The following is a 26,546-nucleotide window of genomic DNA, read 5'->3' as shown; positions in this document are numbered from 1 at the left end:
TGTATAAATACACAAAGAATACACATATGCTTTCAATTGTGTAATTTAAGTGATCTAGTAACTCTGCTTTGGAAGTTCAGTTCATGCTAGAAATGTGTCTTGGAGTTTGTACGTGTTTTGTCTCTAGGGACCACCGCATATATTTATATATAAACATATATAAATAAAACCACCTTTTTTTTACGTTAGTAATTCCTTTTGTGCATAATTTTATAATATTGTTAATAATAAATTAATTAAAGCAACAAAACAACCCGAAGAGCCGGTTCGGAGCCGAAAGAGCCGGCTCTTTTTAGTGAGCCGAACCGAAAGAGCCGGATCTCTAAAAAGAGCCGGAAATCCCATCACTACAAAGTGCAAGGGTTTTAGCAACAAAAGAGAGCATTTAGAGTAAGAGTACTCATTATGGAGAATGGCCCTTTTCAGAATCATATCCATTTTATTATTGGGCCATAATTGCTAAGTCATTACTGTGTATATCACTTCAGTGTTGTTCAGCTGGAGTTTAATTATATACTTCTGAGTCGCTTTATTCTTTTAATACAGCATACATAATACATAATAGTGGATCTGCATTTCAAAATAGTTAAAGCTTTTTGAATAAAAGCTACAGCAAAGTACAAAGTGTTTGGATGCTTTTATGACCTTCGAAAGTTTAAGGTGGCAGAAGGTGTAAGACAAACCACAAACCTCAAACTGAACCTACTGAACAAGCTGTGCCTCAGCCATAACTAATTTGTTCACGATCAGCAAGTTTACAAAATTTAAGCAAGTATGGAAAAACAAAACGAACAGAAGGAAGCACAGATATATCTGACTTTCCAAAGGCAAAATATAACACGCACAAAAAGTCTGCTAGCTACAACTTTAAAAAGACAATACTTAGACTCCCTAGCTGGCAGCAAAACAGGAGAAATAAACAGGCAGAGAATGCCTGCCAAGCTTCCACTATCTTTTTTTTTTTTTTTTTTTGCCTGTCCCGTTTGGCTCTTTTGCCATCAGAATTGTTGTCTAAAGGCAAAGAAAGATGCCCAACGGATTTACTTTACCAAATTGACCATCCCAGCCTTGCCGTAATGGTCCATTTGATTCACCTTTTATTGTTTATTTAATTTTCACTTACTGAATACGGGACAGACTTGACTGGGGGAAAGAAGGGGAGAAAGAAAGAGGGAAAGAGAAACAGCTGAGAAGAGGGACGGGGGAGAAGGGCAAAAAACAAAAACCGACAGAATGAGCAGAAGAAAAAAAAAGAAATAAAAAATGCATATATCAATCACCTGGATCACCTGCTGAGAAAGAAAAAAGAAAACAAGCAGAAGAGAACAAGAGTAATAGAATAAACAGCATCACAATGATATATGGGAATATGACAGTAAATACTAAATATTAAACATTATTGTGCAGCACATAAGATCAACAGAACAGTGTGCTTTGAGGTAGGAGCCAAAAAGGGTGTAGTTTGTGGGTGTGATCACCCGTGTGTACACCTGTGAGCATGGACGCGCTTGTTTTTTTTAAAAGGTTCCTTCATGTAATGATCTGCTAGAGGGTGTGGGGGGGCCACACCCCCGTCCTCCACAGCTTCCACTATCTTACATGCAGGTTGGCTCAAACACAGCAGAACAGGACAGGTCCCACAGGTTTGCCACATTTCAGGTTGTGCTGAACAACACTAACCCCTGTAACCACCATCACAAAGCCTAGAGGCCAGACAGCAAGGAGCATTTGGTGCTGGGGCTATACACTTTCACTAATGAGCAGAATGTTGTACATTTACTCCTATGGGCAATTTAGAATCACAAGTTAACCTAACCCAAATAACTGCATGTCTTTGGACTGTTGGAGGCCAAATACCTGGAAGGAACACACTCAGACACGGACAGGAACACATGCAGATCTTATTCCTGTGAAGCAGCAGTGCTAACCACTCTCCACAGTGCTGCCCTATTAATATTACTATTATTATTACATCTTTGGTGGAAACTTTACTGTAAGTATAGTATAGTACAGTGCAAAAGTCTTGATCTCTTCTTATTTTACTACTACTTTGGTCTTGTGTGGTTTTGCTAATAGTCTTCCATGTTTTCTGGAGGGGTTTTTTTTGGAAATTGGGTGCTTTGTCAACACATAATTTATTCTGATTTCTTTCATTGATAAATGCTAAAAAGTAAACACAGTGTATATGGACATAAAATTGTATTTGTGCCCCAATAAGTTGATTGCCAATGACAAGTTTAGGTTTTAAGAATTGCACTAAGGCTTTTTCCTTCTTTCTTTTGATTTTTTGCCTGATGCACAGTGTTTTTGGGCATGTCCTAACTAATATATTATTGCACGTATTTCCCGTTTTCCTATCAAAATATCAATAAATGATGGGTGGCTCTAGACCTGTCCACGGTACTGTATGCAAGTATAAATATTTCTGGATATTTTCAGTAGGGGCACATTTCCTGAGAGGACCCACTAGGTTACATTAAAAAGTCAAAAGTTTTTGTTAAGACTATCATGCACAAACACATTAATTCATCCCAGCTGACCTTTCTTCTATAGCACTTTTGCACCAAAATTCAACTTGCACAGAAGACACTGAATAAAGAATGTAGCAGGTTGGTCACCCTGACATTTGCTGACTATATTCATGCTTGTCAAAGAGAGAAACCTTTTGAATTTTCACATTCACTGCCTAGCTCTGCACTGATATCATGAAATAAAGTCTATATTTTTAGCACTGTGAGGAGGAAGTGCTAAAAAGAATAAGATAAAAACAACAACAACACAAAAACAAAAGACGAGTAACTAATATATTTCTTTCCAGTCAGCAATTTCATTTTACACTTTTGAAGTGATGACATTGCCGAATCACTTTTCTAAAACAATTTTGCTATTATATTTGTTTTGTTATTACTCTCCGGTCTTGCTGAAGTACTTCTCAGCTTGCAAGGCTGTATTTGAAATATCTGCACAGCTAAAACAACCCATTCAACTAAACTCACCAGTATCAATCTCTGTGTTTGCATATAATCAAGCACCATTCTGTAAATATGAACCACTAATATTAGTTGTAATCTCATACAGATATTTACTTTTGGACCTTGCATTAAAAATAACCTTAATCAGTACAGTCTTAATGGTGCAGTGTCAGGGAGTCCTGTGTAAGCTTTCATATATATGTGGATTATGGAATCATGGATCATGAAAGACATTGTTTAAATAACAATTTCTCCACTGGATAATAAATGCTTGACTTAGCCATAAATAGTTTAATGAATCCACCAACTCAAAGAACAAACCGCACCTATTGAATTAATCAACAACAAAGACTGCAAATTTCTTCTATCTACACTGCCTGAAAATTTGTATTTTATCATTTATGTTTTTTAAATGTTTACCAAGTACAAAATGTCAGTACAGTTAGTTTCTGTACATTTTGTCAAATTATTGCTAATACTGTATTTTCGCACACAAGTAGTTATCAATGAACTCATTTACCAAAAGTAAACACATGTAGTAAACAAACAATAGATATGATGTTGATATTTCAAAAGTTTATGTGATATTGTGTAACTGTTGTCTTCAGGAAAAGTCAACATCATTGTCTCTCTATGTGAATTGCATTTGAAAATCATTATCTTCCATTTTAGTCTTGATTTGATTAGATATCAAATTGGTTTTGAAGTCTGTACACCATATGGAACCACCATATTGGCCTGTATCCAGGGCCCAATCAAATTAACCAGAGCAACATGCTGCCACTCAGTTTTTCATTGACATGCTGCCGTGTCATCGCCTCCTGGAGGGCACCATCTCTAAGGAAACAGCTTTTTCATCTAGAAAACACACACACACACACACACACACACACACACACACACACACTTAGTCATTATTTCTAATGAGATTGTAAAAGTTGAAGGAGAGAAGTTATATTAACTCTTCTGGTAGAGAAAGACCTCTGTAGCTCACGTCATCTCCAGCTAGAAGCCAAGTCATTACCTTCTTCAAATAGAAGCTTCTCTATTAAATTTACTCTGTTGTGCATGCCCTCTGTAAACACATCTGTGGAATAATATTTCACATTTGTCCCCTTTAATGTGGAAGTCTAAATGGACTGACGTAGCTCTAGAGTAGGTTTCAAGTGGCCCTTAGAGGTACTGCAGGTTTTGGTCTTTCTGCTTTGGATTCATATTGAGCCCCAAAGGTTGCCCCTTGGGACACAACTGTAAAATATATGATGGGGTACCACCTATATGCTTTATAATTAATTATGTAAACTAGAACTTTTATCACCCAGAACATCATTCTTTGGTTCAGAACTGCAGGCCTTAGTTTCACTTAAGGTCAGTGTTCATGATTCGAAAAAAAGAAAGACACTGGGGAGAAATGACATGCATGGGAGAATTACAAGGAGAAAACCACTGCTGACCAATCTGAACACAAAGACATTACTGAAATTTCAACAAACAAACAAACAAAAAAAAAAACATGATCCCCCAGACTTGGGAAAAATATTCTGTGGACTGACGAGGCAAAAGTTTAAATTTTTGGAAGGTTTGAATCCTGCTACATCTGGCATAAAACCGACAACATTTTATTAAAAAAAACAATTATAGTTCATGTCCTGAAGGTCAAGCTCACTTAGGTTATTCAACAGGAAAATGGTATGAAACACCTCTGAATGAAAAAAAAAAAATCAATAAAAAGATTAAAGTTTTGGAGTGACCTCATCAGAGTTCAGACTTAAATCAGATTGAGATACTTGGCATAACCTTGAAAAAGGCTATTCATGTTCACAAACCTATAATGTGGCTGTCCATCCATTCCATTCTCATCCGCTTATCCTTATTAGGTTCACGGGAGGGTTGGAGCCTATCCCAGCTGTCTTAGGGCAAGAGGCAGCGTACACCCTGGACAGGTCACCGACAACCATTCACACTCACATTTAGGCAATTTAGAGTTACCAATTAACCTATCCCCATTTACTGAATTTCTTTGGAATGTGGAAGGAAACCAGAATACCCGCAGAGAACCCACACAAACACAGGGAGAACATGCAACTACACACAGAACACCAGGAACACTGTACTACACACCAGGCCTGGTAGTGGAACTGAACTCAGGACCTTCTTGCTTCAGGACCTGGCCATTGACCAAAGAAGGTCAATAGCCAGGTAGGTTTAAATAGCTTTCTTTCCACCCATAATAAATGCCTTAGGGTTTAGGAGGTACATACACAAATAAAATTGAATTTTCTCCCTAACTCCAAGTTTGAGTGGGATGTGGTCAGAGGCAGCCTCCTGTCCCTGTCCTTTGGACTTAATCCTTGGCCCTTTTCCCAGGTCCTCTCACATTTGCAGGTCTATAATGGCTAGCTTGGATCAAAGGAACAGACTTTTGGGCTTTGAGCCAGTCCCTTCATGGACAGGACACCTACATTTCTCATTTATCTTGTCCACCCTTCTAGGTGGGGCGTGGATCCAGTTTTTTCTTCTCCTCAGTGAGCTGTTTCACTGATAGATGTTTAATATCACCACACAAACATTTCTCTTTTTTTTAAAATTGCTTTTGGATGCAATTATAATTCTGCAAGGAGCATTATCACCCTCTTGTGGGGATTTAACTTAACCCAGCATAGTCACAGATGTTCTGGCAGCAGCAACACTGAGCTTGTCCAACTGAAAAGGAAAAAAAAGTAATGCACAATTTTTTCAGTTGTGCCAAAGAGCAGTCTCATCGTTTCAGTGCCACTGTCAAAACCTCTTCATATGGCAGAATGGTGGTTAAAAGTATGATTCAAGCATATCCTACAAAGCAGGTTTTAGCAGACTGAGCTGCTTTTATACCCAGTTTCTCTGTTCTTATGCTGATCACGGATCATAAAAGTAGTTGTGATAAAGAGTGTCCTAAACAAATATCTAACCTTAATTTCTAAAATGAGTTCTGAAATTGAAAGCAACTAACCAATAATTTAAGTTACCCCTATTTCTTCAGTGAATTAAACAAGAACCAAACTTCAACTCCAAAAAAGCCATTTTTCAAAACTGAAAAGTGGAGCTACTTTTACTTTTCTGACATTTACTGTAACATAACTATATAAGTTCACCTTGGAAGTAGTTAAAGTCATTCACAATTAACTTGTACCTTTCAAAAACTTTACTCATATCCACCATTATTTTTTTTATGTTTTCAGAGATGTTACTTGAAAGCTGCTTCTGTTAGTATTAAAATATCAGATCAGAAAATGTTTTTTTCAATTAAAAAGGAAAGTTTTGCCTCTTCAGAAAAAGGCTCAAGACAACAGTGGCTACTTATTCTTTTTCAGGCCAATAAAATCTGTCACTTCATACTATCCTCTGAGTCCATGCAGCTAGTTTATCAGCTAGGCTAGTGCTATAGGTAATCTATAAAAGGGCAGCTGAGAGATGAGAACCGTAAGCTGTACTAGTTTCAACAAAGACTGAGACAACGCTTGCCAACTTTCATGTTTCTGGCACGTGACACTACTCTACTCCTCCTGCTACCCAAATCTGTCCAAACAAGGTGAAGCTTTGTGGCCCCCTAAAGGCAATTTATCTGCTCAAGTACTGCAGATACAAGTTAGGCTTCATCGAATAGCCTAATCCTGATCTGATAAATAGAGGAGCTGAAGTTGTGTTGCTTCCAGCTGTTTGAGTTTAATACCTGTAGCTATGTAGATGACATGCACTGAAGAGCATATCTAATAGCTGAGCTAGCTACTTCATTTACTAGGGGAGCTTTCCATCATGAGTTTGTGTATTGACTGGTCAGTGCAAACTAAGATATGCATTTTGGGTTTTATGACTCATTATTCAGAACCTCAAAAATAGCAAGAATCCCAGAAAGGAAAAAAAAAGGTAAGTAATACATATTAGTACATATTCTTAGAAAGACGCATAAATAGTATATCTATACAGTGTTTTGATCTCAAACCGTCACAGTCAAGTGTTCATGCAGTATTTTATTTCTTCTGTTTCATGCCAGGCAAACATGACTATGCCAAAATTTACAGAAACTGGGAATTGAATTACAGAGATCCTAGAACGCTTCAATTATTTGAAGAACCAAAAGTACTTTTACAGTCTTGTGACCACTGGGAACCTGGGTTTGAGCAATGCAGATGTATCTTAGTGGACACCGTACCATAAAGGTGCTAACCAGTCAACAGGTAGTGCAGGTCTGAGGTAGTATTGCGAAACAGTTCCAGGTAAAGCAAAAGGATAGGCATGTAACACTGGTGGAAAATAATCTTCCGTTTCCCTCTCTGAATTTCCATGCTCATAGGTGGCTACATACTTACTCAACGCACCAGACTGGAAGGAAGTTGTAGAGCCCAGCCCATGGGTTCCCCTTTCTGAGTTACTATAATCAAGATTCCCTTCATCATGACCAAGTTGACCCGTTTCAAGCTGAGCTGGAGAAAAGCCAAAATCAGGCCTCAGGTGAGATGTTCCAGACAACAAGGTAGGTGTAGAGTCTTCCACAGGACCAAAACCAGAAGGTTCACCAAGCCCACCTGGAGTTGCCCTGAAGTTGGGTGGCAAGGTTTGAACTCTAGAGGTTCCCAACCTTACTGGGTCATGCATGAATGACACAGCAGGGTCATTTGGATCAGCAGGAACAGGTGGGGCACCTGGGAGGGAATCATAATGGAGGAGAGGCTGTGCCTCTATGTTATAGAACCCACCATCATTGGGATTAGGCAGGCCCCAATCTAGAGAAAAATATCTACAGTAAGTTTAAACCAAGGAACCATGTGATATATATATATTTTTTTTTAAAATAAGCATCTATAAGATTTATAATCTCATTAAGGTGTATTCCTACCTTTAGCAGGAAAGCCATGCACGTTCCAGCTCAAGAGTGCAATGAATGGTAACTGACTGTAGGGGGGAAAAGGGTCATAAGCACTAAAACATGAACATTTGTGAATAAGTGCATATAATTATTTACCCACACGCTACCTTACAAGAACCCAAGAACCCATTTTGCTTGTCAGCTGCATAAATGAGCAACCAGCACTCATCTGAGTGCTGGTTAAATATGAAATGGCAAACCCTCCTTGGCCAATTCCAGAATGAGGAGGTAACAACACACAGCTGCCCATCATTGACTGCTGACTGAAAATCATAGCAGGCCAATTAACCATACCATTAACCTTTCAGATGGCATATATACTCGAGTGGTAGGGATGAACTGCTAACCATGTAGCAGAAGAAAAATGGAATTGAGGAGGAAGAGTAAATGTCATGAAAGACCAAGTCCCTCCATTGGATGTATTTGCATATTGACTTCATATTGACTTCAAATTGACGTACTACTTCTTCGCTTGCAGCACAACCCATACAAATTTAGGAATATCTATATCTAATTAATCCGCATCCACTAAAATTTACAGTTTGAGATTCTTGTGCAGGGACTTGTTTACATGTGGATTATGGTCTTTCCCCCCATCTGGTGACAAACATAAAAAGAAACACATTCACCATTTGAAATAAATGGCTGCATTATAAAGTTTATTTAATGAATCCATTATCTTGGAGCACAAAGTGTAACTTACTGAACAGAGTCATACTGGAGCCAGCTGTTTTCTCTTTAAGGTGTTTTTACTACCTGAAGTTTTAGATCAATACAACAAATCCATGTCTCTGCCAAAAATAAGAACATCACCTATAGAGATCAGAGGTGTCAGAGTCAGAGCTCACAAGTTACACCAGAAATATTTCTCTTTTGAAAGGAAAAGCTTGCACCTGAAATCATATTGACTGGACTGGATGTATGTTCTGGCATGTTTTAGCTCAGTCTGTGTAGAGTATTCAATGATGATGCTTTTTTAATTATTTAGAGCATCAAATAAAGACAACTTTACCAGCCTATTTTTTTTATTATATTAGTCTCAAATCACTGTCATCACCATATTTTTAAATACCACTCAATTTTAAAATTTCATGTTCAAACAGTATGGAACATGAGTATAATATTCTTGTCCCACATTTTACAGTAATTTCCTCAAATGCAATTTAAAGATAAATATGACATTGAGATCCTTTGGGGTTTTTTCAGCTTACCATGGAAAACTACTACTAATTGAAATTAATGGGAAGCTTCTGGACAAATAAAGGATTTCGATAAACGCCACAGCCACAAAGTCTAGTATTGTTAGGCCATTTTTTCCATGATGGCACCACCTGTTGTATTATAGTTGATATTTATTATATGTGCAGTTCTTGAAATTTACTGTCCATTTTTCCAGACACATGTAAGCATTAGAGTTTGTCACTACCCAACAAATGTTTGATCTTACCATTAGTGAATACTGCACATTTAGTCTACAGTGTTTTCAGCTTTCAAAGCACTGAGCAAACATTTACTTTTGCCTTCGTGTGGTTTTCGATTTGTCTTCTGTTGGTACTGCATATTTTTGGCCTTTTGGGGAACACACTGTTTATTGATGGATGGCAGTAGGTCTGAAATTGCTTTTGCAAACTGTAATTCACTTGAAGCATGTCAAAATGCCTTATCAGAAGATTTTATTCCCAAAACAAGTGTACTGTGGGGAAAAATAAAACAATACACAACATTGCTTGCCAAAAATGACTATTTTCTTTACAGAAAAATTACTGAAACACCACGATCCTTTTGGTGTATGACTAACTAATCTCCTTTATTTCCTGTATCTTCCAGTTTTACCTAAATTCCACGATCCTGAACCAAATCATCATACCACACAAGCAAAAAAAAAATCAAATTGAATTGCTTCTAATTTCAATTTTTTCATCATTATTTCTATGTTTTGGGAAGCATCTTCTGCCAGACAGCACAAGATGAGTACTAAAGAAACAGAACAATGCTCAGCATGAGTAATGTGTCAGAAAACTAATCAATAAAGACTTTCATTCCATTTGGTATATTTGATCCAACTTGCATTATAGATTCCTTAACTTCACCATGAGATGGAGGGGAGGGAGGGAGGGTGGGAAAGCAGAGGAGAGGTTAATGGATGGTGGATGAAAGGTTTTCTGGTCAGGTTAAAGATCGCTCTCTCCATAGAGGGCAGTGGAGAAGGCAGTGTAGTCCAGTGCCCCGGGTGGTGCTCCATGACCAGCGTAGGGTGGCATCCTCATGATGCAATACTCTGCTTGTTCAGGGGGAAGTTCTCTCCTGAGCTCCTCTACAAGTATATAAGGCTGTGGACGTGGAAAGGTAATTGCATTTCAGATTCTTACTCCCATTTTCTGTTTTAATTTGTTTCTCATCTACAAAAAAGTACATCGTAAATCAGTATGACGTGGCAAATCCCTGGAAATAATGACAGGAATAGCTTATGCTAAAAATATCTGCCCATATGCCAGTAAGCCCCATACACACCTTATCAGCAGCGAGGATCCGGAAGGATGCCACAACCTGCTCGGCAGTGTCTGTATCAGCAGTCTCTCTGGTCATAAAGTCGATGAAAGACTGGAAGGAAACGATTCCCGTAGCATTGGAGTCTACCAGCATCATTATGCGAGCAAACTCCACCTCTCCCTGAAATAGGCGTGAATGAAGACCCATAATGACTGCATGTATGTGTGACTGTATGTGTGAAAATCAAACAATTGCAGAATTTACTAATAACACAGCTGCATCCAAATAACAGTGAAGCGCCTTACCAAGTCATATCCCATGGAGATGAGGCAGGCTCTGAAGTCATCTGTTTCCATTGCTCCATTCTTCTTCTACAAACCAGACGCCAAATTTCAGAAAGTGTTGTCAGAGAAATACAGAAAAGATAAAAGTTTTGATAAAAGTTGAAGATTTCATGATAAAAAAGCTTAAAGGCTAATATGGCACATGCACGTGCATTCACACTGAAACTGGGCGCATGGAAGTTGGAAACACAGATCCAAAGCATTCTTATCAATCACAAAAAGCTGCAGCATTGTCAGTTTTGTAATGAGATTGGAATTTGTTGGGTGTATTATCCAAGCTGTTACTCCATCATGGTGAGGGGAACCAGTATGTGGCTGTACAGATGTGACTTGAATACGTTTGAGACATGCTTGAGTAAGTCATCTATCATTGAAGTTTTACTATATAAAAATAATCTTAACCAAATATATATAGAGAGAGAAATACTTAGATATTTTAATACTTTCACAGCAAGATACCAGTAAAAATGTTTAATCTTCACCTTTAGTCCTGACCAACCTTCATATTAAATATAGGGGTGAGTGCAGAAGATTGCACTTTGAACTGGATGGGATTTAGCAAGTATCAGAGACAGTATTTAAAACATGGATGTAGCTTCTAGATCTGAAAAGTAAAGCCAATGAAGTTTAAACCTGCTTTCTTTTTCATGCAGGTTTACAGCCAGACTTTATGGGCACAACTGCTAGCTTCAAGTAAATAACTAAAACATAATTTGTAAATTATGGTCCCCATTAGAGTGAGGAAGGAAGATAAAACGGTATGCTCATTGGTTCATCAATCACAAGTCATTAGCTAATGAGCATGCAGTGTTGCTCAGCTTCATAGAGAGATCCAATCCTCGCTCACCACATAACGTTACAAAATACTGAGACGGCAGTGCCAAAAACACCCAGCTTTACAGAGAGACTGCACTGACCAACATGTAAAGCTGCTGTCGCTACATCCGTGTTTTATACAGTTTATGGATGTCACAAATACCACATAAGAGTTAACACCTGGGTTTTGATGCTCATAAGCTCAAGACACATCTCTCAAAACTGGGCTACCCCCTGCTCTTCTTCTGAGCTACTGAGATTGCTTTACATCGGCCACTGGAATAGGCAGAAAATGGCTCTAGTGAAGTGAAATGGCAAAACGCTGTACCCTGTCAAAGTGGTTGAAAGACGATCTGAACTCATTCATCTGCTGCTGACTGATGCCCTTAGCATCCCGGGTCAGGATCTGGGTCTCAATCTCATTGATAGTTCGGGCGATGGTTGTGAGGAGCAGCTCCCACCCAACACGGATGTGCTGTGTTGACAGACCAGAAATGTTAAAAGACTCTGGAAATCCAAGTTTATGTTGACAAACCTACTTTAAGAATCAATGTATTTTTCTATGTATATGTAGCTATGAAACTCAATTTCCAGTACCTCCATGGTGTAGTTGGTGTGTTTGTTATCAAACACAAGTGACTCCTGGATTAGCTGGTGGTCTCCCTCTAACTTGTCAATATTGGGTTTATAAGCAACTATGACATGCTCGATTTGCTTCAGCTGGGTCATCTGGTCCTCCAAGGTGCCTCCTATCTCCAGGGAGCAGCGCCCTATTTCCTGTTAGGACGGTACATGCCACGAGGTTAGCTCGTAAGCTCGTTTGATCATAAGATGGGGCTCTTAGAGCCCCATCTTATGATCAAAACTGGTCATGAAGAGGGTTTGCTTACTGAATCTGCAAAGAGCCAATTACATGTGACTGACAGTAATTTTACTCTGTATAAGAACTATGAGGTGAGTATATACATGTGTGTATAAATATATCCTGAGTAAATTTACTTTGTATTATTCAGATATCATCATCATCAGGAATGAAACTGCTATTCTACTTGTCTAAGTACAATGAATTAGAAAATAATCCTCTTCCATTTCAGACTTTATTTGATTAATGTAGAATTTGCTTATTAAGCCTGTATACTGAACCTCCATCCTGGTCTGTATCCAGGGCCCAATCAAATTAGCCTGGGCAGCAAACTGCCGTCTCAGCCTTTCGTTGGCATGCTGGCGTGCCATCTCCTCCTGGAGGGCACTATCTCTCTGAGGAACCAGCTTTTTCACCTAGAAAACATGCACAGATACACAGAACAGATACATTATTGCTGGTTGTATAAATTACATTTTTATTAAGAGATAGTGATTTGGATTGCAAACTTACTAAGCGATTGCTGACTCCTCTGTCATAAAATATCAGTATTAGTAAACAATGATAGTGTTCTCTTATGTCCACTATCTCTATGACTACCCTTTAATATACTCTCTGAGTCTATAAATCAGTTTGAAAACTGTAGCTACCTTTTCCCACTTGTTGAGAAGCTCTTCAGTTGTGATAGTGCTGTAAGAGTTGATAAAGCTGGCCTTGATCCCATAGCTCTGTGAAATTTTCTGCACCTCATTGTGGATTCCCAAGATGGCCTGTCTCTCTGAATCTGCCTCGGGAAGAGTAGCTTTGAACTGCTCATGAGCTGCGATTAGACTCTGGAAGGGGAAGCAGGAGAGGAAAGTGTTGAAATTTTATGGAAATGTCAATTTTGTCCCAAGAGATAACATTATGTGCTGTTTTTTTTAGGGTGTGACAAATAGAAACATTGCGCACTATATAGCATTTTTGTTTTTTCAACACAACATTATATATTATGAAACCCAATCACGAGGAATCCATTAAATGGGCTTATATGAAAAACTGTAAAATTACACTGTGATCACATTATAAGCACTTAATGCCAAAGGCTGCTCTCCTCAGAATATAGTAAACTTACCTGAACCTCTTCAATAGTATGCACTATAAACATGTCCTGCAGATCCTCCATCGCTCCTTCCATCCAATTGTTGAAAGGAGCAGACCTCTTAGCAAATTCTAGGAACAACTGATCAATGGTTTCCAGCAGTTTCTCTGTGCGCTGAGAGGATTACAAAACATAACAGACATGTTTTATAAATGTTGAAATCCTAAAATTGTCACAATATCTAATCACAGCTCAGCGTTACGCTTTAGCATGACTTAAACACCCTCTCACCTGTTTTGAGAATGATGGCAGTGTGCATAACTTTCTTTGACTTGTTAACCCCAGCTCCCAAGTCTGGCTTGGTTGTTCCTGACAGAGTCCCTCCCCTCAATGGGAGATAGTTGGAAGTAGAAGATGGAGATAAACAGCCCCCTGTTCCTGTCATTCAGACTTAATCCTTGGCCCTTTTCCCAGGCCCTCACACATTTGTGGGTCTGGAATGGCCAGTATGGCTCAGAGGAAGTGGCTAGTGGGCTTTTAGCCAGTTGCTTTCTGGATATGACATCTACATCCATATCTCTTTTATCCCCTCTACCCTTCTATTTTACCTTTCTATGCAGGGCAGGGATTTTAGAGGGGATCCAGTTATCTGTCCCCTTCAATCACTTGTCTCTTCAACACTCACATCAGTGACAGACATCTAAAATGCTTTGACTAAAATTTTAATTGAGCTGGCGTTTGATGGTAGTTCAATGCGTAGAACATTAGCACACTCTTGTGGGGACTTAATATATACAAAGAACTTGAGAACTTTTAAGATCTCTACAGCTATAATGGATTAATACCTAAAGCCTTTGCCATAAATCCCCTTCAGTCATACACTCACAAGTGAAATTTTGTTCTTACCTCCAGTGCCTCTCTCCTCTTCTGAGTCAGCGTTCCCAGCTTGTCCCATAAGTCACAGATGCTTTGGCAGCGCTGGTTAACAGCAGCAACATCATGGTAGTCCAACTCACTAGGAAAAGAAAAATAAACCTGTTGTGCCATTTTTACTTCTGGAAAACAGAGCCCCATCCACCCACCAGCACTGGTTAGAGTTGTGGTATACAGAATATATAGTATGATATAGAGATATGTAAATCCTACTGCATGAGAAAACTGTATTAAGTTGAGGTAAAACAACAAAGAAAAGAAAATTTGAGAGCAAATAGCTATAATAAATAATAAGGAGGACTGCAAGGTGACTTTAAATTAAAGTTTAACACATGAAAAAACAGAACATATTCAGCTCAGTCTTGGAAGAAAAAAGGGCTCTTGGCTTTGAACTTCAGAGCGTTTAAAACTGCTTGAATTAGTATTCAGGTTTAGGCACTCATTTACAGAAAATGCACCACCAAAATCATCACAGTGTTGAGACTCTGTCACTGCTTTCCCTGGATGAGCATCTGAAGCTGCACTTTTAGGTGAAAGTATAAGTGACCTCAAAGGAAAACAGTGAACAGGGTTCATGTAGCATTTTATTGAGATGTCATTCAATGGAAAAGGTCAAAATACACCATACGGTAAACTACAGGAATAAGAGTTGCCTTAACCCCAGACCGCTTCAAGCTATTTGAAAAAAACAAAAATTAAAAATGCTTTTTGTCTTTGGTAGAGTCTTGTGTGCAGTGGAGGTCCACTGGTAACCTGTGTCCCAGTGGGGGTGGCTGAAGATGGCTGGGAGATGGTATCTCTCACGGCAGACATTATTCTGATGAACTCTGCTAGCCTCTTGTTCAGCATGTAAATGTGGCACTGTGTAATGAAGAAGCTGACGAATCACAAAGAGGTAGTGCGGCTTTGCGCCAAATGGTGTCTCATGGTATTGTGAAGCTTCCCCAGCTGAGGCATAATGGTTGGCATGTGGATATACATATGGAGGCACTGGCAGAAAGCCTTGGTCTTTGTTTCTCTGTCTTCACCTAGATGGTCATAGATAGCTGCATAGCAACTCAACTCACCAGGTTGGTAAAAGGTTCAAAAGAGAGATGTAGTGCAAAATCAAGCTCACAGGTTTCCCACCCTTACTGTGTTCAAAATTTCCTTCATCACCTGCATGAAATAGAGGTGAAGGAAAGCATATAACTGGGCTAGGTTGAGTTGCTCCAGAGACTGAGTAGGTTCCAGTAAATCATTACACAGAATTAGCTTCAGGTATAGAATTTACTTCTGAACTCGCTGGATTATGCAAAAATGAGACAGCCGTATCATTTGTGTCAGTAGGTGGAGGAGAGAGTGAGCCAAAGAGAAGGACAGCATGCACCTCTGTGTTAGAGACCACATCCTTAACAGGATCAGTCTCTTTCCAGCCTAGGAGGAAATAATATTTAAGGTATGTGTTCACATAATAACTTTGAAAATATGACTGCATCCCAGCGCATTATGATCTCAGTGAAGTTTTAGTCTTACTTTTAACAGAAAACCAGCATTTTGGTCAATAATAATAATGTATACTTTATTAATCCCATAGGAAATTGCTTAGTCCTCTGCATTTAACCCATTCACTCAGTGAAGCACCGGGCACCTACCAAAGGGTATCTCAGTGTAGCCGTTCGGTGGATTTGAATCCCTGATTGGGGGGGATCATGGCGCAAACACTCTACCTACTGAGCTATCCCTCAATAACTGATTCCTTCTCTTTTTTCCTCAGTGTTTTCAAATATAAAACAACAAACGCTCTGTATTCACATCTATCATTGTGCACTGATTGAAAAAAATCTCAGAAGTCCCATGAGCCACACCTTTCTCATTTCTGAGTACTTAAAATCTTAACTAAGAATACCTCTAATAGCTACCTAACCTCTGCCTTGGCATCTAGTGGTTCTTAAGTGGTTAACAGTTAATTCACATGCATTTGAGATGCATGAACCATAGCTTATTTTCTGTGTGAGAGGACAGCAGTGACCTCTATTGCTTGTCACCCATAATTTAACCCAGTAATCACCGGTGGGTTGTACTGGGTCTAAAGCCAAAAAACAATGCATGTGCATTTGTGCATGAAGTGTGCATGAAAGAAAAAACAAGATTAATTTCATTGACTTTACTATTATTTCTCCTGTCCTGGATTTCGGTGATACGTGACTGCATACATCTGCTGTTGGGAGTGCATACTTTAGTTCCTGTGCAATGGCAGCAATCTGCTCCACTCTGTCCTGGTGGGCTGCCAAGTCACTCTCAAAGGCCTCGTGTTTTCGAAGCAGTGCTCTGATTTCTGTCAGTGTGGCTGTTTCGTAGTCCTTCTGGGAAAGGAACAGCTCTTTACCTGAATGTCACATATGAAAAAGGAATATTGAGATAATAATAAGGTTCTACTAAAAACAGTCCTTATCTGGTCATTACAGATGCAGAAATTAACCTTCAATAACATTTCATTATGAGGAAATCTAAACAGTAAAATGCACTCTATATAAAGTGCTTGGCCAAGATAAACACGTGGACCTATAGACACATCAACAGCAATCAAAAAGGTAAATACACAAACTACAACTGACCGCTGGCCCAGTTCTCATGATTAGTTGCTTTTTGGCGAAACTTTTCTGCAAGGTGGTCCACCCTCTCAAGCCTACGGATCTCTGTAAGAAGCCATTCCTCGTACCCTTTCTCTGCCTGCTCCAGACCCTGCCATGCACTGGCTATATCCTGTCAACACAATGCAATCTTTAGTGTCTGAACCACAACAGAACTGATCGCAAGACTCAATCATGAATGAATGAATATGAAGTTGTGACTTACAGATACCATCTTCCCCTCAGAGGGCATAAAGGCAGGCCGGTTGCTGATGCGCAACTTGGTCTGAAGGGTGTTGAAGTTAATTTCCAGCTGGCACTTCTCCTGCACTTTCGGGGGCTTGTGCTGGCGTCTGTAGTCCCTGAAGTCCTCCAGCTTCCGTTGCATCTCTGCCATGGTCTTCTCTGGGGTCCGATTCTCCAGCCAGGGAGTGGTGCGGCGGATCCACTCCAGCAGCTGGAAAACACAAGGACAACATGGGAATAAGTGGAGTGGCAAGAGAGTGGTGATAAATAATTGATTTTTCCAGCAGATGGATCTCAGTTTGTAACATCAGTGAGATATTTGAGTAGAGAGAGAAAATTTTGTTTTTGAACTTTTAATTTGAACAGCCCATAATAAACAGAGGACAAACAAAAATGTACTAATACTGTACCTTAATCACTGTTATCCAAAAAGCACATCACTTTGAAAAATCTTTCATGACACGAAGTGCCATCATTATATTTAAACTTTACCTCACTGGCCAGTCTCTCATATTCTTCCATCAGTTTCTCATTCTCTTGGTTTACTCCAAGCACCTTACAGATCCTGTTGGCAGCAGTCTCCGCCTGAGAGCACGGGGACAATAATAATGTAATTAGATCAGAGAACTAAGATGGCAAGGATTTTTAATCAGTGTGCTGTGTCTAAATCAAACTGAGTATATATATATTTTTTATTTTTTTGATATTCTCAGAATAACATGGTGCTATTGAAAAAAAGACAGACAAAACTACCTGCTCAGCTCCAGCAAAAGCATGGTAAAAGCAGGACACATAGGTCATGATGGCTCTCTCATCGGGCTTGGGGGTGTTGATGATATCTGTGGCATGAAGAGGGATGAAAAGTCAAGGTGGCAGAAAGAATTTAAAGGAAACTACAGCTACATTGGATAATAGAAGGAGATATTTTTTTTGGTTTTCACTTCCGTTCAGACATAACAAAAATGCAGTTAGATATGAAGATAATTATATGTGACAGAAATCTATGTGGTTGATATTTGGACCCCTGTGAAGGAGATTCATCCAAAACAATAGATATACATTGTTAGCACCCATTACCATAAACAGGACACAAAAAACTCATATTTTTCCACTACATAAAATATTACCCTCTGCATCCAGCATTTTTGGAATGTCCAGGTGTTTTTCTGCTATGTCAAAAGCCAGGTTCAAGTTCCCCAGAGGATCATCCTAAATAAGAACACAGAACATCACTGTACACCAGTGCCACACTTACAACACCACTGAAATCCATGCAATCAAGGCACAAAACATGTGATGGTCATATAATCTACATGCACATTTACTAGCCCTCAACTAGATCCTTGCAAAACCTTAGAAATTACATCTCTTAGTTTCCAAAGAACTTTAATACCAGTTTAATTCTTTATTTGTTGATTAGATCACATTCACAGGAAAGGTCAGTTATGTCTCAAATAAATACCATTTATTTATCTGCATCTGCCCTTTATTATGAATATGATTGATTTTTTTTCTTTGTTTGATTAAGGAATTGCTGTTTTAGTCTGTTGCATAAGAGATGATGAAAGGGGAAGCATTTAATAATCTATAACCAGCAGATGTTTATTACTCTCTATACCTCTTCTTATTTTTTAATGGAATTGTTTTAAAGAAATGCATTCCTCCTTTTTCATACTAGTTACTGTGACAGGAAAATACAAGTGTTTGACAGGACAGGAGTTGTGCCTTGAGCCAAAAGCTGACAGTGAACCCCTCTGCTGCTGATGGGGCTGTCACTAAGAGTGCAAAGGGGTAAAGGAATCATACTATCATGCTGCTGTCCCTATCACTGTACCGCTGTTCCTCAAAGGTAGAGGGTAGGGGTGGTGCACAACATGACAGGGGCAGCTGCTCACATATCCGGTACAAGAAAGATAGATAGATGGATTGGGTGGTAAACTGATGGCATAGAGGAATGGAAATAAGAATACCTCGAGCCTTCTGTGTGTGTGTCTGTGTGTGTGTCTGTGTATGTGTCCCTGACAAGAGCTGTCTCAACAGGCTTAACAAACTCGCTCACCTGGAGCCAGATTCAAAGGTTGCCTGATGCACAATGCAACTGTCTCCAAGCAGCATGAGCAGAACTGAAGTTCAGGTGTGACTGAGTGTGTGAACATGGATCTCAAAGACACAAAAAGTGTGAATAAAAGGCTGTAGCAAGAAATAGTGTACTGAAGTATATTACTAGCCAGCATGGTTTGTTTACATTGTCCATTTGAATCATTGTATATACTTTCATTATTTTCTAATAAAAGTATCACCGTCCTTGCGGCGATTAATAAGTATCACTGTGATGTTATGAGTGTAATGCGTATAGATGTCTTCCTGACTTTTATGTGCACCGGTGGCCTCTAAATGGGGAATACGACGTGACAGCATGGACAATGGCAGAGGTAAAGCTAAGCCTGCGCTCTGCAGGGACTAAGCTCATGTTTCTGTGACTATTCAGGGTTGACTCCAAGTCAGGCCAGTCAGCTGTGTGTAGAAAAGTGAGTGCCTCTGATCACAAAATGAATGAAAAGTCACTCTTCATATCCTTCCAAGGTGGTTCCCCTGCTATATATTTACAGTAACAGGGAACATATGGCCCGAGCAAACTAAATGTTCTGATGTGAGGTCAGCTATGCTGGCTGTGATTTTTTTAAGGCTTAAAAAGGGAAGAAAAACATCTTTTTATGAACTCACACCTGGCAGTTAAAGCATGACACCTCAAATAGTCCTATAGCAGCCTTGCCCTTTCCATCTGGCTAACACAGCACCTTCTTCCAGGAGAGAAAAGTTTACTTGTGTATTATCGCTACTTGGCGAACAAGGGAGGGCTGTGAGCTGTGCTCTCTAGCCCTCTGCAAACACGCAGCAAATAAGCAGCTCACCGAGGCCCTCACCTGAATCCTGGACATCTGCTAAACCAGAACATTTAACTGAGACATACATTTTTGACCTAAAATGCTTCACACTGATACTCTAGTCATTAAGTAGGTTTCAAATGCAGAGAAAAGTCAAGACTCTTCAGAGTGTAGAGGCCATATATTTCCACCATGTGGTAACCCCTTGTTAACAAGGGAGCCTTTTAAATCTAATCTGGTAATGGGCGCAGCGGGTTGCACAAAAACACAGCAATAAAATTGAAATAAAAGTTGCAGTTTTCATGCTAATTATGATGAAATTGTGTGCTAGGTAAACTGATTTGCTTAAGCATAATGAAGCATGAGGCGATACTAAATGAGTGCACTCACAATAGAGAGAAACACATTCATAAATTAAAGCCGGATTATAACCATTAGCCAAATAACACATTAATAACACAACACAGCGGACTTCCTACAAACACCTTACATCACATTAAATCACTAACATGTAGATCTTGTCCTTTGAAATGCCACATATTTCTAAGAATATCCAAAAGAGACACAACACAACACCCCAGGATCGTTAAAACACAAATTAGTTTGTCAAACAGATGACCACTGCAAGCGAGTTATTAGCAGAGTAAAGAGATCAATTGTGTAATCTTCTAGTAGTAGATAAAGACTTCTTTTCCACAAAGCGGACAAAACTGTGCTTCTTATGTTTGTGGAAATCAAAGTGTTATTGTGCAAGCTTGAAACACAGCAAGCGAAACCACACAACACCTTGTTGAGCTTAGAGTAGTCGAGGAGGTCGGGTCTGTGTCTGTGAATCAGGGCGCAGAAGGCCAGGCCATCCTTCCAGCTTCACCAGTCAATACAGAGAATAAACATGTCAGGTCATAAAGATGAAATTTCTCGAGTCCAGCTCCGATATTCACCATTAAAGCGGTGGTAACATTTCCCTGATGCTACCCTCTATCCTCCTTTTTATATTTTGTATTACTAAAGTCATCTACAGAAGAACTTAGTATTGATATCATGCTATTAGATGAACCTATTGACCTAACAACCACTACATTATGTTATAATAGATTATAGACACCTGGTTTACAAGATCTAAATTCAGTGGTCACAATACAGTGTGTCATACTCACCTGACATGGAAGTTTTGGACATTAACATTCCTGTAGGGGGCAGTCTTTCTTTGACACCACAGTAGAAGCCCTTCCTTGGCAGATGTTTCTGAGGAGAACATGTATTTGCCATTTAAACGTGTGGTCAGCTTTCTCATTTGGCACATACTACACAAGCATTCTGTGCACTGATATATCATACAACTTGTTTTTGTGACAAGTGAACTCCATAACAATGTTTTCATTTTGTTTGCAGGGTTTTTTGTGCAAATATATATATTATTACCCACCAAAGTAAAGTCAACAGAATGATGATGGAATTTTTAGCATTTTTTAAGTGATGTTTAATTTACTCGAACATAAAATGCACTTTTATTTATAAACTGGCCAAAAACAAGCAGGAAGGATGCTGGTTTTTATTTAATAAAGTAATCCAGTCTGTTGTGTCTATCTATATGTGTGGATTAATTGTGCTTATTTGCACAGTCAGATGCGAAAATGCCCATTTTACAGGAAAGGTCTTGGTATGTTGTCACGTAGCTTGAAGCACCTATATGTTCCTGGACTGTGTGTGCTAACCTCACCTTCCACAGATATGTCCTGAATGGCAAAGCGGAGGATTATAGTCCAAATCATTCCAAGAGTCATCTTTACATTCCCATCCACAATCTCTGAAACAAAAAAGTGTTATATTTAGTCTCCAGCAGATTATTTCACAAGGTAAAAATTCTTGGTTCCAACTCTTGCATCCCTAAATGGTTACATTATATTCATACACAGGACGTGCACAGGTACCTTCGGCTCCTATTGAAACCAGTTTGACTCCTTTACTTGTGATGAAGTCCAAAGCTTTGTTAACATTTGCGATCTTATGAAACCGCATCTTCCCTCTATCTGGCTTGGGTAGCCTCTCTCCTGCAAACACAATATGGTGTGCATATAACCTCAGCTAATAAGACACAGAAAGAAAGCTGACTGAAACACTAAAAAAAGGCAAGAAAATGAAAACTCTCTTTAGTGCTCCAACCTGAGATAACTTCCAGCAGCAGCATGAGTTTGAGTCCATTCCTGAAGTCCTCCTCAATGTTTTCAATTTGAACACCAGCTTTCCTCAGGTGGGAGTTACACCAAGCTGTGAAGGTCTAACAGAAAAAGGATTCCCAGCTCAATAAAAATTGGATTTGACTCAAAAACGAAAAGAAATTTACAGCAGTCAGTTAAGTTTTCTTCACTTTTGGGGGCATTTTTGTTTAACTGGCAGTTATACTCACTTCTAAAAATTTATATCACTTTTTTACTGGATTAAACTACAAGCTATTCCTCTTTACAGTAAACCTAAACAAACTGGGATCTTCACTTAGGACTATAACCAAGTCGATTGTCCATTAGTTAAACATTAGTGTTAAGTTTCAACATTTCCTACAATGGTTCCATAGCTAACACCTATCAGAACAAATGTACTCCATGTTTGGAACTCAAATACTGTAAATCAAGTTAAGACAGGCTCATTGTCTTTCGCCTATTTTTATAAAGCCTCTATCAATAGCTAGCAGCAGAGTTCATGGACGCTGAGCACTGTAAGGATGAAAGCTGGGAGCCGACCACAGAGCACATTCCAGCTGATATAAGGTGATAAATTTAGACTGCTCTGCCGTGCCTCATGATAAAAGACGGGGAAGAAGAACGTCAACATGAGTGAAAATGTCACGTGGACGAGGGACAAGTTTTCCCCTCACGTCACTTTCTGTCACTATTTTGCCACTTCGAATATGACACGTTGATATGTTACAGCTGCATGGAGATAGCTCTATCACAGTACACGTGTGCCGTTCTTCCAGAGCACAGGCATTGCCGATGAAGTGTGGAGACAAGCCAGGAGTGAATGAATGATGGGCACATTAAAAATTCTCATTTAGAATAATTTGAAAGATATGCCACAAGGATGAGTAATGGATCTGGATGTTGTAAATATTACCCTCTGCCACACAGAAAATATAAACATTTCAACAGCTCACTATCATTAGATAGAAATCAAGTTTCAATTTGGGCTGCCCAACTATGGCAAAAGAAAAAAAATCATTATTTATGTTGGTCAGTACTGATATCATGATCATTTAAACTCGGTTATTCGTAGACCTTGGAAAATTAAACTTTAAAAAAGTGAAGACAATTGTCTTTTAAGTGACTGAATTTCCTTGAACTTTAATTACAATTCAGCACTCTAAATAAAGAAATAAATGCAAATTGAAATATATCTGCCACAGTCTGGCAGAGAATGAGTTCAGGCTTTTATGGAGGGGCAGAAATGAAGGACAAGCATGTTTTGAAAGGCAATGTGGGAGCAGTATTGCAAAATGATGCGCCACAATAACAGTTTCATCTTGTTTTTTCTTCCCCAATAATTATTGGTAGACAAAATTGTACTAAATATTTACACTTTTGCCCATCCCTAGTTTCTATGTTTAGATGTATGAATCATTGAACTAATCAACTACATGATAAAAATTGTACATAAACAACGAGCTGTAGTGTGATATTTGCGTATGCTACACTTCCTGATAACATGTTTCAATTTTACCTTTCATCTCCATTAACAGGAGTAGAGAATGAAAGCATTTACTGATTTTATTAAAAATAAATAGTTTTCAGTGAAAAGATAAACTGGGTTGACTTTTGCACTTTTTCCTTTGAGTTTCATTTCCTTTTAAGAAAAATTGTGATTTTAGCCCATGAGAGGAAAAGATCACAGCTGATGTCTATCTAAAAAGAAGCACAGAAGAACATTTTAAATGAGCTAATTTTACATTTTTGTGACTTTACTTGCATACTTTCTAGATTTATATGTGAATAAATAAATACTCTAGAGTGACATGGGGAAAATATTTTAGGATTTTCCAGCACTGATCCACGGACAACCTTGTACCCAGGAGGACTGCATATGCATGCCCAGCCAGCCACTCAGCTTCTCGCCCCGCAGGTGCCGGAGCAAAATCAGAATATTACAGGCATTAGAGTAAAGGCCATCCCCATTCCACACTGAGTGAGTCCCTCGGGTGTGTGTGTGTGACAATGAGCCGCTGCCTTCCTTGTAAAAAAAAACTTTGTCTGCTGGTCCTCCAAATCTGGCTCTGCCACTAGTCGCAGAACCCTACTTTCCAAGCATCCCCGCCCTCTACTGCCCGGTGACGATTAAAGCTAAAAATATTTATGAATCACATCCAGTGAGGACCGACCCTGTCACTGAAGTGACAGATGCCTTTGGGGGCTCACTAGGTCAGAGGCTGGCAGGCTGAGACCTGGAGGATGGAAAATAAAAGCGAACTGGATGCTTAACATTTTGGAAAGACCTAGCCACATCAGCGGATCATGGATGACTATTTTCACTTGGTTTAACTTAGATGAAGGATATTCACTATGTATCAGTCACATTTCATCACTTTCGCTCAATGAAACCGAGCACCCTGGCTGTGCCTACTCTGCAATTCATCAATCTCCTTGATGAACTCATATGAATTAGGCAATAGATTTAAAAAGGGCTCCATATAAGCAATAATATATAGCAACCACAACTAGAATTAAAATAAGCTAATTGCACCATGGTATAGGAGATAATATTTTGGAAAAAATGACAATAGATATCAGTAATAGAGCAATTTTGTTCCATTTTCAACAAATAGAAGCTGCAGCACAGTGTGGGTGCTAATATTGAGCGTCAAACTGGGGCACAAAGGAACAGAAAAAACTCAAACCACCCTCCAATGACCACTTATCAACTCAAAATTAGATAAAGAGTGGAAAAAATAGCTGTGTATATGGACTGTGGTGTTGCTGCCTGGTGTTGCCAAAAATACAGTTTTATCATCCCTGCGCAGGCCACAGGAGGTTACGAAGGGCATGGAGGAGCTGATGGACTCCAGTTGTGCAAAGAGCTGCAGTATAAGGTCCCAGCCAATTTTTAAAGCCCTAAAACCAACTGACGGTGTTGGGGGCCGAGGCTATATCGAGTCGAGTTGGTGCTGGTACAATTTTTCTACGTGGTTTCTATAAACAAAAGAATTCCGCACCAAGGACACTGGATTAACCCTACTAATGCCTTTTGGTCCCGAGGTTAAAATTAGATGGAGCGTCCATTCTAATCCCAAGAGCGTCATCATGTGTTAGAAGCATCTGTTGACAGCTCGCATTCCTCGCGTATCAGTGGAGAGGCAGCAGTCTGGAGAGCCGCTGGAAGGTACAGCTATTGTTAGCTGGTACCCACCACCGCATCCGTCCCTCACGCCTCACGCACTGGACCCTATCTGCGTCAGGTCTGCGGCACTTAGCGAGGACCACACCGGAGGTTAACCAATGCCACCTTTAAAAATAAAACTAAACGTTACGTTTACCAGAGGTGGGTGAAGTAACCCCAACGGCCACTGACTTCTTAAGGCAAAATTCAAGCTGTGTAGTTGTGGTTGTATAACTTGTGTACCTCTATAACTTGCTCCCGACCTCACTGAACTATATTTTGGGTAATGTCTATCAGTGATACGAATAACAGCTACCCTATCCCAACATCCAAGAACAAAATGTCCAGTAAAGAGATCAAAATACTTCAGCAGCGTGACTTGTCGCGATGAACCCGCTGAACTGATTTTATTTTGACAAGGTTAACCGGAAGTTTATCTCCCCGACTCGGCGTGCTTAACGTCTCTCAAGACTTTTTTTTTTTACTGTTAGCCCAAAGTTATGAACTGTACTACTGTGTACATATGTAAAATATATATTTTTACATAGAAATATTAAAAAATTACCATAACATCTAAAGTTACACAATTCTGAGTAAGAAAAGACCAAGCTGTTTAATTTCTCTCTAAAATAATATTAGCTAACGCTCGATAGTTTTAGACTTTTTTCAGAAACAGACGATTTTTTACGTACTTTCCTCTGTTGTTGTTCCCAGGCAGGGTCTAGTAACATGTCCCTGTCCCACTCTTCCTCCTGGATCATATACTCATCCTCGTAGCCGTTATCATAGTGCACCGTGGTCTCCACCTGGGTCATCATTTTGCCGATATTTTCTTTCTTTTTCTTTACGTCGAAACTCAAATGTTTTCCTTCAGACTATAGATTTAGGTCTAACTGCCGAGCACAGAAAAAAAAAGTTCCTCTTTTCACAGAGCTGCTCCTTCGTTTGTCTCACTCTCTCACGCTTGCCCTTGTCCTCCCGACCTGACAGACGTCTGGCCCTGGTTGCCACAGATGAACAACAGACGGTATCATTAGA

General features: G+C 39.3%; 2 protein-coding genes across 2 annotated transcripts; both read right to left on the bottom strand.

The window, feature by feature from the left end:
* Positions 1 to 6,964: 6,964 nt before the first annotated feature.
* Positions 6,965 to 8,086, bottom strand: LOC146560915 (uncharacterized). Its single transcript, XM_085296509.1, has 3 exons — positions 7,983 to 8,086; positions 7,846 to 7,901; positions 6,965 to 7,732 (listed from the first exon to the last, which is right to left on the bottom strand). Exons 1-3 carry the CDS (start codon positions 8,042 to 8,044, stop codon positions 7,146 to 7,148), a joined length of 705 nt encoding a protein of 234 aa, XP_085152635.1. The 5' UTR covers positions 8,045 to 8,086; the 3' UTR covers positions 6,965 to 7,145.
* A 427-nt stretch (positions 8,087 to 8,513) lies between these two features.
* On the bottom strand, positions 8,514 to 26,524 carry actn2b (actinin, alpha 2b). Its single transcript, XM_085296507.1, has 21 exons — positions 26,201 to 26,524; positions 22,308 to 22,422; positions 22,076 to 22,195; positions 21,865 to 21,951; positions 21,302 to 21,389; positions 20,931 to 21,009; positions 18,387 to 18,468; positions 18,013 to 18,098; positions 17,752 to 17,844; positions 17,240 to 17,470; positions 16,999 to 17,146; positions 16,619 to 16,769; positions 14,375 to 14,483; positions 13,502 to 13,642; positions 13,038 to 13,220; positions 12,669 to 12,803; positions 12,123 to 12,302; positions 11,854 to 12,000; positions 10,671 to 10,736; positions 10,387 to 10,545; positions 8,514 to 10,205 (listed from the first exon to the last, which is right to left on the bottom strand). Exons 1-21 carry the CDS (start codon positions 26,324 to 26,326, stop codon positions 10,047 to 10,049), a joined length of 2,685 nt encoding a protein of 894 aa, XP_085152633.1. The 5' UTR covers positions 26,327 to 26,524; the 3' UTR covers positions 8,514 to 10,046.
* Between the last annotated feature and the right edge of the window lie 22 nt (positions 26,525 to 26,546).

Source organism: Mchenga conophoros, linkage group LG13 (assembly GCF_057382185.1).
Source record: "Mchenga conophoros isolate Kocher_MC1m ecotype Shallow Benthic linkage group LG13, M_conophoros_male_GT1.1, whole genome shotgun sequence".
Classification (NCBI taxonomy): Eukaryota; Metazoa; Chordata; class Actinopteri; order Cichliformes; family Cichlidae; genus Mchenga; species Mchenga conophoros.
This window is presented reverse-complemented; position numbering and strand designations above follow the sequence as displayed.

What these genes read in the sequence shown, in the direction of transcription:
- LOC146560915 (XM_085296509.1), bottom strand. Translation starts at nt 8,044, where the DNA reads ATGAGTGCTGGTTGCTCATTTATGCAGCTGACAAGCAAAATGGGTTCT. An exon ending in GGTTCTTGGGTTCTTGTAAG is followed by an intron (nt 7,902 to 7,982) that starts GTAGCGTGTGGG and finishes TCCCCCCTACAG; the next exon opens with TCAGTTACCATTCATTGCAC. An exon ending in GCATGGCTTTCCTGCTAAAG is followed by an intron (nt 7,733 to 7,845) that starts GTAGGAATACAC and finishes ATTTTTCTCTAG; the next exon opens with ATTGGGGCCTGCCTAATCCC.
- actn2b (XM_085296507.1), bottom strand. Translation starts at nt 26,326, where the DNA reads ATGATGACCCAGGTGGAGACCACGGTGCACTATGATAACGGCTACGAG. An exon ending in TCAGGACATATCTGTGGAAG is followed by an intron (nt 21,390 to 21,864) that starts GTGAGGTTAGCA and finishes TGTTCTCCTCAG; the next exon opens with AAACATCTGCCAAGGAAGGG. An exon ending in CTTTTGCTGGAGCTGAGCAG is followed by an intron (nt 17,845 to 18,012) that starts GTAGTTTTGTCT and finishes CCGTGCTCTCAG; the next exon opens with GCGGAGACTGCTGCCAACAG.